This window comes from Antedon mediterranea, chromosome 2 (assembly GCF_964355755.1).
Source record: "Antedon mediterranea chromosome 2, ecAntMedi1.1, whole genome shotgun sequence".
Classification (NCBI taxonomy): Eukaryota; Metazoa; Echinodermata; class Crinoidea; order Comatulida; family Antedonidae; genus Antedon; species Antedon mediterranea.
In genome coordinates, this window is record NC_092671.1 from 35,790,010 (window position 1) to 35,803,356 (window position 13,347).

Genomic DNA, 13,347 nt, shown 5'->3' on the forward strand with positions numbered 1-13,347 from the left:
CATGCGGCAATATCGTATTGTCATAGACAGACATAATATATAAATATTTTGTAATAAAATAAACATATTTATTAAATCTTTGGAAGACAAATGAATAAATAGTATTGTTTATTCATTTGATAGGTGACGATGTAGTGTCGGGGAACATGGGGTTGAAGGATCAAACACTAGCCCTCCAATGGATTCGTAACAATATAGCCGGTGAGAAGAAGTTCAATCTTAGATAACAGTTTACTAGCTTTTTCTTTTGCTGTTTCACATTTGGATTTTGTGTCTCAATTGAACTGACTCTCTGTTCACCCAACACCAAATAACAGTATAATATTATATTTCGTGATTTATTTTCAGAATTCGGAGGTGACCCAGATAGAGTTACGATCTATGGTGAAAGTGCTGGTTCAATTTCAGTAGCAGACCATGTTGTATCGCCTATGAGTAAAGGATTATTTCATCGTGCCATTATGCAGGTACGAAATTAAATTTGTTTATGTTTTAGGTATAGTTTGGAACTCAACGCAGTGACTTGCACTGCGCGTCCACGTCCTAGTGCGCATTAAGCTTTTATTATCAAATTTTAATAAAAATAATAGTTTAAATCATGAATGTATCGGTTATATATACTAGAGTGGAACGGTTGTGGAAAGTTTAAAATCAGAATCGAAGAGAGTACAGAGATCAAGAGCGTTTGCGTTTGGCAGAACGTTAGGATGTGACCAGTCAGATACTAATGAACTCGTACAATGTCTTCAGGCTATTGATAGTCAAACACTTGTAGCAAATTGTTCAGTAAATGTGAGTTGTTAAGACATTATTATATTAGATGTATTATTCTTTATTATTAAAACGTAGCAACTGTTTTTAAAACAGACTGAAGTTTAATAGAGTATATAGTTATTAACACTATAAAAACTCTTTTACTGCACCATTATTTCAATACTCTTTGTTCATGATGTAAGCCTTATAAGCTAAGGCTTACATTATTATTGCTTGGTGGGAGTCATTTTTTTACCTCATCATTAGCGAACATCTTAAATGCATTCGACCAATGGAATATAGTTGATTGTTATTAATCCTATTCTTTTTAATAGACGGCGGTAGAAAATGGAGAGAATCCTTATTCGTTTATGTTTCTTCCTAACACTGATGGAGAATTTCTGCCAGATGATCCGAATAAACTTTATGATGACCCGAACGCAATAAATGACGTTGACATCATGTTGGGAACTCTTTCTGATGAAGGATCTGTTTTCGTAAAACAGAGTATGGTAGGAGAGGTAGTAACCAATCGTACATTCTATGACGAGTATGTAACTGGAATGGGTGCCATGATATTTCAGGCTGAGTTTGAGTTGGAAAAAGATCTTTTGAAGTTTGTGTATCTTTCTGATGAACAACTAGCTAATCCAGATTCAGATCATTACTATAGTCTTAGTCAAATGGCGGGTGACGTAATGTTCGTCTGTCCAACAGAAAAGACCGTGAGACTATTGGTCACAGCTGGAAAAGAGAATGTATATCTTTACAAAATGACACACGAACCTTCTCGATCAATCTGGGGAATGTCTGGTATAAATGATGCTGGAGCTACACATGGTGAGGACTTGGTGTTTGTGTTCGGTATGCATTACAATGAAGGAAACGGTTGGTTTTACGGAAATTTACTTGCTGAAGAAATTCGCCTTACTATTGCAATGATGACTTACTGGTCAAATTTTGCCAAGACAGGGTACGATATTATTGTCTGGTTATTCATGCTTTAATATTAAATGAGAAGGGTTTTCATTTTTTGCTTATATTTTTTAATTACAAATTAAGATAGGCCTACAAGTCTTTAAGTTTCGTCTCTGCTTAAATGTCTTATTTATAGTGTATTAACTTATAACTCTTGTATATATCTTTGGCTGTCTTTATGTTACAGTGTTTTTATAACTTTTCCTATTTTTTTTTATCAGAGACCCTAATAACTCTGATGGTGATAGTAACTTGGTTTTGGCTTATCCAAAATGGCCAAAATTTACACTTGCTGAGCATAGTTACAAGGATATTTCAACAAACATGCAAAACAGTAATGTATTGAATCTCAAGATGTGTACATTTATTAATGATATTCTACCAAAGGCAAGGAAAGTGCAAGGTTAGAATTTAATTTAATTTATTGAATAATTTTTATTAAAATTTTCGGAATCGTACTTTTAAAATTAAGTATGTTATGTATCGTATTTAAATTTTATACCAACAATAACATACTGTAAGTTAACATACCGGTAGTACATAATATGGTTTATTTTGATTCTGCTATATCATATTTTAGATAAACTGAAGACATTTGAGAAAGAAGAACACGAGAAGACAAAATATTCGTGTACATCTGGCTCCTGTGAAGAGAAAAGGCCATAAATGAATTCTATCATCCAAAGTCTACAGATATTTTACTCCTGCAACAAAGCTCTTTGTTCGAAATTCAGTTAATTTTTCAAATTCACTTACGATTTTGCACATTATATTTTTGAGAGGAGTAGAGAAAATAGGTATAGTCTGTGCCAGATATCAGATTTTGGCCACACCACGGTATTACTAATAGCTAGACTAGGCGTCTAAGATGAGTTTGAATTGAAATTTTTGGATATTAAAATAAAAAGAAATGGGTTTACGCAACTAAATCAGGATTATATAATGTTTTCTTACTTCTACAGTACTTTGTATGCTTTTGACGCGTTTGTACATACTCAAATTCTATCATATACAAAACGCACCTAACGAGTAAATGTTTAGTAGGTCAACCTTTCACTGCACTCTTTTAACTAATTTCGTTCAGCATTTCATCCGGATCCAGGTGACACTGTGACTATGATTATATCCGCTGTCGAGATGTGCAAGTCATAAGTACTTCTTCATATCTATTATTATATACAGTGTCTTATCTGATATTTTTACTTAGATATGTACACAATAACTCCACTAAGTTCGAAATGGCGGGTAAAGGCACTGCATTACTATGTCTACTTATCATCTGCACGTTACGGTGCGTTGCAGACACAGAAAACTCCCAGCCGGTAGTTGACGCTAAATTTGGTAAAGTGTTTGGTAAATCAGTTACTCTCGACGTCAATGACGATTGCTGTAGATGTATACCAAAGTATCCCTTACGCCGAATCACCGGTTGGTTCACTTCGCTTCAAGCCTCCGGTAGCAAAAACGTGGGATAAGGATGCCTTGTTTTATGCTACTGGTCATCAGACTGCATGTGTTCAAGAACTATTTCCAGCTTTACCAATTTTGGAAGAACAGAGCGAAGACTGTCTTCATCTTGACATGTATACACCACACCCCAAGGTAAGAGAACGCATGTTTTATACGTAAATTAGGCGTATAGTGACGACCCACAAACCTCGTCATTTTTATTTTCAATAATACTGTTTGATTTGGGCCAGAATGAAAACAATAGAGGTCGTATTTACTTTAATCGGCTCACAACAACTCACCCCTAAAATATCAGCACGAGTTTTAATATTTTGAGCCCTTAAAATGTCTATTCTACTGCCAACATGAGACGTGTCATTTGCTATTTTTCCAGGTGCCATTGTTATTTACTCTTTTTGAATCATAGTGTTATCCTGTAAGCCTACATTATAACAAATGCAGTATAGCTACACAGTTTGTATTGACACTGAACAGTTTGACCTGACCTTTGCCGCTTTGCCTGACCGTCTTCTTACTTGTACAAGAAAATCACAGTTATTTTTCTCCATTTTACTTTGTGACAATGTAAATAGATATTATGTTTACTTATATAATATATATTTTTTATTTATTCATTGTATTTAGCCAGAAAAAGCCCCTGTGATGGTCTTCATACATGGTGGTGGGTTTCAAATTCAAATATTCTTTATTCATCCTCTATCATGAAAATATACAACAACAATATATGAGAACATAAAAAAGATGAAAAGGAAACACATAAAAACTCAAAAGAGCTTGATTAGTTGTGTCCCCCTATGTCCCTAACTAGCCTAAAAAACTAAAACCTAAATAATAAAAAAGCTAAATCCTGCAACAAGTATAATTTTTAAAATTATTTGTAAAATGATAATAAATGTTCTTTAAACAATGATTTAAATATATATATTGATTTGGTACTTTGTAGTTCGTAATTCAAGTCATTCCACAATTTGGGTCCCACACATGACACAGTAAAACTAGTAGAAGTACGATTACGTTTTCTGAGTCTCATTTTGTCTTTAGATCTTGTATTATAATTATGGTAAGAACCATTTTTAATAAAGAGCGATGAAAAACGCACGTCCTGATTAGTAGTAACATTATACATGAAAAGCCCAATTTGGTACTTATTGATATCCGCAATTTTAAGAAGTTTAAATTTATAGAAACATTCAGTCATTGAATCATTAAACTTTGACCATGTTATAGCTCGTAATGCCCTTTTCTGGAGTTTAAATAACTCATCTAAATAACTTGGAAATGTGCTACACCATATTATGTTGCAATAATTTAATACTGGTTCAATGAGTGATTTGTATATTGTCCAGAGAGCATAGGTTGGTAAAAAATGTCTTACTTTATATAGTATGCCTACATATCGAGATATTTTCCTAGCTGTAACATTGATGTGGTTCTTATATGTGAGAAATTCATCAATATGTACTCCAAGGAATTTAGTCGATTTAACTCTATCTATTCTTTTATTGTTGACATAAATATTTACATTCTCTAAATTACTTGGATTTCGCTGATTGCGGAAAATTATGTAATTAGTTTTTTTAACGTTGATTGATAGTTTATTGCACATGAACCAATCCGAAACATTTTTTAGTTCACCATTAACTAGTTCTATGAGCGTATCCAAGTTTTCGTGAGATGCAGATATGTTTGTGTCGTCAGCAAATAAAACAAAAGATAACGAGTTTGAGCAATTAAATACATCGTTAATGTACAAAATAAAAAGTAGAGGCCCCAGAATTGAACCCTGTGGTACACCGCAATTTATATCCATCAAACACGAACTTGTGTTATCAATAGACGTAAATTGTTTCCTTCCACTAATATAGTTTCTAAACCATTTAAGGGCCGTGCCTCTTATGCCATAGTGTTCCAATTTTTTAAGAAGTATATCATGGTTGATGGTGTCAAACGCTTTTGACAAATCAATAAATATTCCGATGGTATTTTTTTTCTTATCAAGCGCATCGGTTATTCGTTCAACCAGATCTATAACGGCCATAAAAGTAGAACTGTTTTTTCTGAAACCATATTGTGCATTATTAAGGATGTTAAACTTTGTGATATAATTATTTACTCTAATTTGAACAATTTTTTCAAGAATTTTTGAAGCGGTTTGCATTTGGCATCGGGACATCCAGCAACATGTCACAAGTACCGATGGTAGCTCTCGGGAACGTCGTCGCCATCAACATGAACTATCGTCTAAACGTCTTTGGCTTTATATCCACAGGTTTTGTAATATAATAAAACATTATATAAAATATGTTTTACTTAGCAATTTATAATAAGCTGATGACAATATTATAAGAAGATAAGCGTAATGCTTTATAGTGTATTTATATCTTCTACCTCAAAGTTCACAACATATACATACACCTCTCCTCCACCCCCACCCCCAATCATCCCTTCTCCCCCACCCCCTCTCTTTCTCTAAGTTGTGATAACATCCACCACTTTTATTCAGTATTCATATCATATTTCTCTTCTTTTTCTTTTTTTAAATTGTTTATAGTAAAAACAAGGCCAACAGCCATTAAGTCGCGTGCTACAATGCATAATGATACCGGACCAACAGACAGACCGACAGACAGACCGACAGACAGACCGACCGACATAGTGAACTATAGTCGCGTCCACGCGACTAAAAAGGCATAATTTTGACGAATTTTTTAACTTTTTCATCATAAACGTGCGCAAATTATCCAATTCGACGTGCTCGTATGACGTAATTTTAAGTCGAAATTGTTTAAAAGATGGTAAAATTATTAGAAAAGGCTGCAAAAACATAAATCACGCGAAAAAAGTATGTATTTAACGATACGTGCGCACCACGCGCGTAAAAATTTGCGCGCGTATGGGAATTTTTGACATGCTCAAAATGACAAGAAACGCGTAGAAAGTTGATTAAAAATGAATTTTGCGCATTTTAAAATTTTAAATGCGCGTGCGCGCGTAACTTTGTGGCTTTGTGACTCATGGCAATTTTGTAAACGCTTAAAATTGCCTGAAACGTACTCTTATTTCATCGAAAATAAATTTTGAAAATTTTAAGCGCGCGTACGCATGCGTTACATGCGCTACGCACGTAATTGTATTGCCATATGATGATTTATGCCCTGAAATTTATGAGTACCAAATTTTATTTAATTGTGATTCATGGTTGTGAAGATATGATTACAAACGTGATTTCGTTAAATCGTACGTAGACCGCGTAATTGTTTATTGCGCACCGTGAAAACATCACCACATCGATTCCTGGCCATAAGGAATATACTGTGAAAAATTGACTTAGCTAGATTAAACTGATATCAAGATAAGGTCAGAAAGCGATAAAACGCATAGTGATACCGGACCGACAGACAGACCGACAGACCGACATAGTGAACTATAGAGTCGCTTCCACGCGACTAAAAATAACGTACTCGTAAATTTGCTGTTATAAATTCTTTTGAAAGGCATACATAAATAATATTATTGTTTATTCATTTGATAGAGACCGGGCGCCCGGAAGATTTATTCATGTGAAAAGGTTTGATGATGTAGTTAGGTGCGTATTAGGGTGAGATGCAATATTCGACATTGCTGCCGGGTCACAGCCTGTACATAGGGCCTGTGGGGATCATAACATAGGGGGGTAAAAATGCATTTATTCATGTGAAGCGATACAAGGATAAACTTTTTTGGATATCATTCGCAGTGGGCTACTAATGATAACATCACCAATGACAGCAACTTTATCCTGTACGGGGCGCCAAACAGCAACATTTTAGGGCCACGCCCAAATGGGTTTATTCATGTGAAGCGATACAAGGTTGAATCTTTTTGTAATGGCAGCAGTACATATTGAGGATGACAAAAACACCAATGACAGCAACTTTATCCTGTACATAAGCTCAGACAGCAGCCCTAAAGGTCCGCAGTTTCCCCCTATTAGTATTCGGCTATATACTCGGCGCGTATGTCGTCTTATGGCGTTCAGCTGAGTTAGAAATACGTGATACGGACTCGGACTGACAATAAATACACAGTAGAATGATAAAAATATAAATAAAGAGAGCAGTTGTTTGCTGTACCAAATCATCAAACATCAAACTCTTAGGAACTCGCCCAAAATGGGTTTATCCATGAAGTATGAATCGGGTTTTTTTTTAATGTTGTTTTTTTCACGTTATCCGGTACACAGCAGCTCAAATGCCCGAGGCTCCATTCGTGATCAACAATGTCGATAATACAAACACATTCACGATAACGAGTGACTTTTATTTTATAATTGAAATATATCTTTATTTTTGAATAATAAATAACACCAACAAAAACACTTTAATTCCTAAAATAATATTGTAATTATTGTTACATTACCGGCCGTATTATATAATAATAAATAGAGTATTCAAATTAATAACTTACCTTACATCTTGTTGCACTATAGTTTACTTTTGAAGACATAATTATGCTGTTGAGTCAATTTCATTTGACAGAACGCTGTAATGAATACTATGTGGTATAGTGTACTGTATTAAAAAGGTACAGTATTAAAAGTTTAAACTGATTTCAGGTTTGAGGTGTTTCAAATGTGGGAGAACTCGACATTGAGGTCAGTTTATGTTCCATTGGCCAATGGCAATGGTCATTTTACTATGGTCATCATATTGGAATGTGCCTTAACAGTTAATGCTCGGCTAGGGAATACTGTACTTGCCTTTGAAAGTTGACCTCGCATTGTTTCATTGTCAAAGATTCCCAATGATTATTATAGTACATGCCTACTATATAAAACATTATGAATGCATTGATTTTAGTACTTAGTTTGTTTTAATTCATATTGGTCGATAGGTATTGTATTGTTTAATACTGTTTCGTGCCACCCAATCTTCAATACTTTTCATTCCCATACTTTAGTAATTTTATCTGTCTGTAATATTGAAATGTATATCTTAAATCTTTTCAGTACTGTTACACCGTCTTTATGGAAATGTTTACATATAGTAGGTTCATGTACGTTTTATACGTTTTTACGTTTTGTGGGTAACAAATAATTTATCAGGGCGATTCTTATCCCATATGTGGCAACTGCATGCCCATATATTTTACAGATGAACCCCATGTATGTTGTGGGTGTACCAAAATGCATTTGTAATGGGAATACCCATATGTATTTGCCCATGCTTTTCGCTTACGAATCCCATATGGATCACAAATGGGCAACCCATATGTATTTGCCCATATATTGTACAGATGGGCCCCATGTAAGTTGTATATGGGCATACCCATATGTATCAGCCCAGGTTTATGGCATATGGGCCCCGTGTATTTTTTGTGTGGGCAAACCCATATGTATTTGCCCATGCTTTTAGCTTATGAATCCCATATGGGTCACAAATGGGCAACCCATATGTACCTGCCCATCTATTGTATAGGTGGGCCCCATGTACGTTGTATATGGGCATACCAATATGCATCAGCCCATGTTTATGGCATGTGGGCCCCATGTATTGTGGGTGTGGGAAAACCCATATGTATTTGTCCATGCTTTTAGCTTACGATACCCATATGGGTAAAAAATGGGAAACCCATATTTACCAGCCCATAAATTGTATATATGGGCCCCATGTACATTGTAAATGGGCATACCCATATGTATCAGCCCATGTTTATGGCATGTGGGCCCCATGTATTTTTTGTATGGGAAAACTCATAAGTATTTTCCCATGCTTTTAACTTACAAATCCCATATGGGTCACAAATGGGAAACCCATATGTATCTGCCCATATATTATACAGATGGGCCCCATGTACATTGTATATGAGCATACCTACCCATATGTAACAACCCAGGTTTATGTCATATGAGCCCCATGTATATTGGGTGTGGGCAAACCCATATGCATTTTCCCAGCTGTTTGGTTTATGAATCCCATATGGGTTAAAAATGGGCAAGCCCATGTATCTGCCCATATATTTTACAGATGGGCCCCATGTGGGTAAAATGTGGGCAGGTTATATGTGTGTTTTCCCACCTGGGCCCCATATGGGTTGAATATTCCATAGCCCACATAAACTTGCCCAGGTAATTTATATATGGGCCCCATATGGGCTTGCTACCTGGGTTGGGTACGTAAACAATTGAGTGTAATGAAAATATTAAAAATGTAAACAAAATATGTTTAATTGTTAATGAATTAATTGCGTCTTTGTGTTATGTTTTTGTGCATACTTTTAAAAATCTACCACATACAATACCTAACGCGTACATGTTTAGTATGTCAGCTTTTCACTCTATAGGTACTAATTTTGTTCAGCATTCGGACTGTGATTGTCCGATGATTGGAATGTGCAAGTCATTTATTCATATATGTCCAGTGTCTTATCTGATACTTTAGATATGTAGACCTACACAATGTTAATAACGCCATTCAGTTTGAAATGGCGGGTAGAAGCACAACACTACTATGTCTACTTATCGTCTGCACGTCGGGGTGTGTGGCAAACAAGGAAAACCTCCAGCCTGTAATTGAAGCTAAATTTGGTAAAGTGTTTGGTAAATCCGTTACTCTCGACGTGAACGACGATTATTTCCCAGAAGTGAAAACTGTAGATGTATACCAAAGTATCCCTTACGCCGAATCACCGGTTGGTGCACTTCGCTTCAAGCCTCCGGTAGCAAAAACGTGGGATAAGGATGCCTTGTTTAATGCTACTGGTCCACAGAATTCATGTGTTCAAGAAATATTTCCAGCTTTACCAATTTTGGAAGAACAGAGCGAAGACTGTCTTCATCTTGATATATATACACCACACCCCAAGGTAGCCCATGTTTTATTAGTGAATTAGGCCTACATCAATATTTACATTATATGAGTGTTAGTTAAAGTTCAATTTGTTAGTTTAATCTTTAACAATATACTTAAATAGAATCCAAGAATTTTTACACTGAACAGTTTGCGGAAGCAGTACTTCAACCTGGTAAATAATAAATACCGTACATAACATGTCGCTTTACCTGACCGTCTTCACAGGAAAATCACAGTTGTATTTGTCCATTTTACTTTGTGAAAATGTAAATTGATATTATGTTTACTTATATAATATATAAAAAAATATTTATTTATTCATTATATTTAGCCGGTAAAGGCTGCTGTGATGGTCTTCATTCATGGTGGTGGGTTTTCATTCGGCATCGGAACAACCAGCAACATGTCACAAGTACCGATGGTTGCTCTCGGGAACGTCGTCGCCGTCAACATCAACTATCGTCTGAGTGTCTTTGGCTTTTTATCCACAGGTTTTGTAATCTATCTAAAAATATTAAACTTTTTTACTAATTTTTAACAAGTTGATAAAACTATGATTGATAAAAAACCGTAACACTTCAAAGTGTTTTTACATCTTCAACCATTTTTATTCAATATTCATTCATGCGGCAATATCGTATTGTCATAGACAGACATAATATATAAATATTTTGTAATAAAATAAACATATTTATTAAATCTTTGGAAGACAAATGAATAAATAGTATTGTTTATTCATTTGATAGGTGACGATGTAGTGTCGGGAAACATGGGGTTGAAGGATCAAACACTAGCCCTCCAATGGATTCGTAACAATATAGCCGGTGAGAAGAAGTTCAATCTTAGATAACAGTTTACTAGCTTTTTCTTTTGCTGTTTCACATTTGGATTTTGTTTCTCAATTGAACTGACTCTCTGTTCACCCAACACCAAATAACAGTATAATATTATATTTCGTGATTTATTTTCAGAATTCGGAGGTGACCCAGATAGAGTTACGATCTATGGTGAAAGTGCTGGTTCAATTTCAGTAGCAGACCATGTAGTATCGCCTATGAGTAAAGGATTATTTCATCGTGCCATTATGCAGGTACGAAATTAAATTTGTTTATGTTTTAGGTATAGTTTGGAACTCAACGCAGTGACTTGCACTGCGCGTCCACGTCCTAGTGCGCATTAAGCTTTTATTATCAAATTTTAATAAAAATAATAGTTTAAATCATGAATGTATCGGTTATATATACTAGAGTGGAACGGTTGTGGAAAGTTTAAAATCAGAATCGAAGAGAGTACAGAGATCAAGAGCGTTTGCGTTTGGCAGAACGTTAGGATGTGACCAGTCAGATACTAATGAACTCGTACAATGTCTTCAGGCTATTGATAGTCAAACACTTGTAGCAAATTGTTCAGTAAATGTGAGTTGTTAAGACATTATTATATTAGATGTATTATTCTTTATTATTAAAACGTAGCAACTGTTTTTAAAACAGACTGAAGTTTAATAGAGTATATAGTTATTAACACTATAAAAACTCTTTTACTGCACCATTATTTCAATACTCTTTGTTCATGATGTAAGCCTTATAAGCTAAGGCTTACATTATTATTGCTTGGTGGGAGTCATTTTTTTACCTCATCATTAGCGAACATCTTAAATGCATTCGACCAATGGAATATAGTTGATTGTTATTAATCCTATTCTTTTTAATAGACGGCGGTAGAAAATGGAGAGAATCCTTATTCGTTTATGTTTCTTCCTAACGCTGATGGAGAATTTCTGCCAGATGATCCGAATAAACTTTATGATGACCCGAACGCAATAAATGACGTTGACATCATTTTGGGAACTCTTTCTGATGAAGGATCTGTTTTTGTAAAACAGAGTATGGTAGGAGAGGTAGTAACCAATCGTACATTCTATGACGAGTATGTAACTGGAATGAGTGCCATGATATTTCAGGCTGAGTTTGAGTTGGAAAAAGATCTTTTGAAGTTTGTGTATCTTTCTGATGAACAACTAGCTAATCCAGATTCAGATCATTACTATAGTCTTAGTCAAATGGCGGGTGACGTAATGTTCGTCTGTCCAACAGAAAAGACCGTGAGACTATTGGTCACAGCTGGAAAAGAGAATGTATATCTTTACAAAATGACACACGAACCTTCTCGATCATTCTGGGGAATGTCTGGTATAAATGATGCTGGAGCTACACATGGTGAGGACTTGGTGTTTGTGTTCGGTATGCATTACAATGAAGGAAACGGTTGGTTTTACGGAAATTTACTTGCTGAAGAAATTCGCCTTACTAATGCAATGATGACTTACTGGTCAAATTTTGCCAAGACAGGGTACGATATTATTGTCTGGTTATTCATGCTTTAATATTAAATGAGAAGGGTTTTCATTTTTTGCTTATATTTTGTAATTACAAATTAAGATAGGCCTACAAGTCTTTAAGTTTCGTCTCTGCTTAAATGTCTTATTTATAGTGTATTAACTTATAACTCTTGTATATATCTTTGGCTGTCTTTATGTTACAGTGTTTTTATAACTTTTCCTATTTTTTTTTATCAGAGACCCTAATAACTCTGATGGTGATAGTAACTTGGTTTTGGCTTATCCAAAATGGCCAAAATTTACACTTGCTGAGCATAGTTACAAGGATATTTCAACAAACATGCAAAACAGTAATGTATTGAATCTCAAGATGTGTACATTTATTAATGATATTCTACCAAAGGCAAGGAAAGTGCAAGGTTAGAATTTAATTTAATTTATTGAATAATTTTTATTAAAATTTTCGGAATCGTACTTTTAAAATTAAGTATGTTATGTATCGTATTTAAATTTTATACCAACAATAACATACTGTAAGTTAACATACCGGTAGTACATAATATGGTTTATTTTGATTCTGCTATATCATATTTTAGATAAACTGAAGACATTTGAGAAAGAAGAACACGAGAAGACAAAATATTCGTGTACATCTGGCTCCTGTGAAGAGAAAAGGCCATAAATGAATTCTATCATCCAAAGTCTACAGATATTTTACTCCTGCAACAAAGCTTTTTGTTCGAAATTCAGTTAATTTTTCAAATTCACTTACGATTTTGCACATTATATTTTTGAGAGGAGTAGAGAAAATAGGTATAGTGTGTGCCAGATATCAGATTTTGGCCACACCACGGTATTACTACTAGCTAGACTAGGCGTCTAAGATGAGTTTGAATTGAAATTTTTGGATATTAAAATAAAAAGAAATGGGTTTACGCAACTAAATCAGGATTATATAATGTTTTCTTACTTCTACAG

The 13,347-nt window shown here is 34.7% G+C and overlaps 2 protein-coding genes across 2 annotated transcripts; both read left to right on the top strand.

Annotated features, from left to right (window-relative positions):
* The first annotated feature begins 430 nt into the window (after positions 1–430).
* Positions 431–2,590, top strand: LOC140039870 (acetylcholinesterase-like). Its single transcript, XM_072085450.1, has 5 exons — positions 431–467; positions 625–792; positions 1,089–1,726; positions 1,953–2,134; positions 2,312–2,590. Exons 1-5 carry the CDS (start codon positions 432–434, stop codon positions 2,395–2,397), a joined length of 1,110 nt encoding a protein of 369 aa, XP_071941551.1. The 5' UTR covers position 431; the 3' UTR covers positions 2,398–2,590.
* Positions 2,591–9,689: 7,099 nt separating this feature from the next.
* On the top strand, positions 9,690–13,305 carry LOC140039425 (acetylcholinesterase-like). Its single transcript, XM_072085026.1, has 9 exons — positions 9,690–9,723; positions 9,773–10,044; positions 10,363–10,522; positions 10,778–10,855; positions 11,003–11,121; positions 11,279–11,446; positions 11,743–12,380; positions 12,607–12,788; positions 12,966–13,305. Exons 1-9 carry the CDS (start codon positions 9,690–9,692, stop codon positions 13,049–13,051), a joined length of 1,737 nt encoding a protein of 578 aa, XP_071941127.1. The 3' UTR covers positions 13,052–13,305.
* Positions 13,306–13,347: the final 42 nt, after the last annotated feature.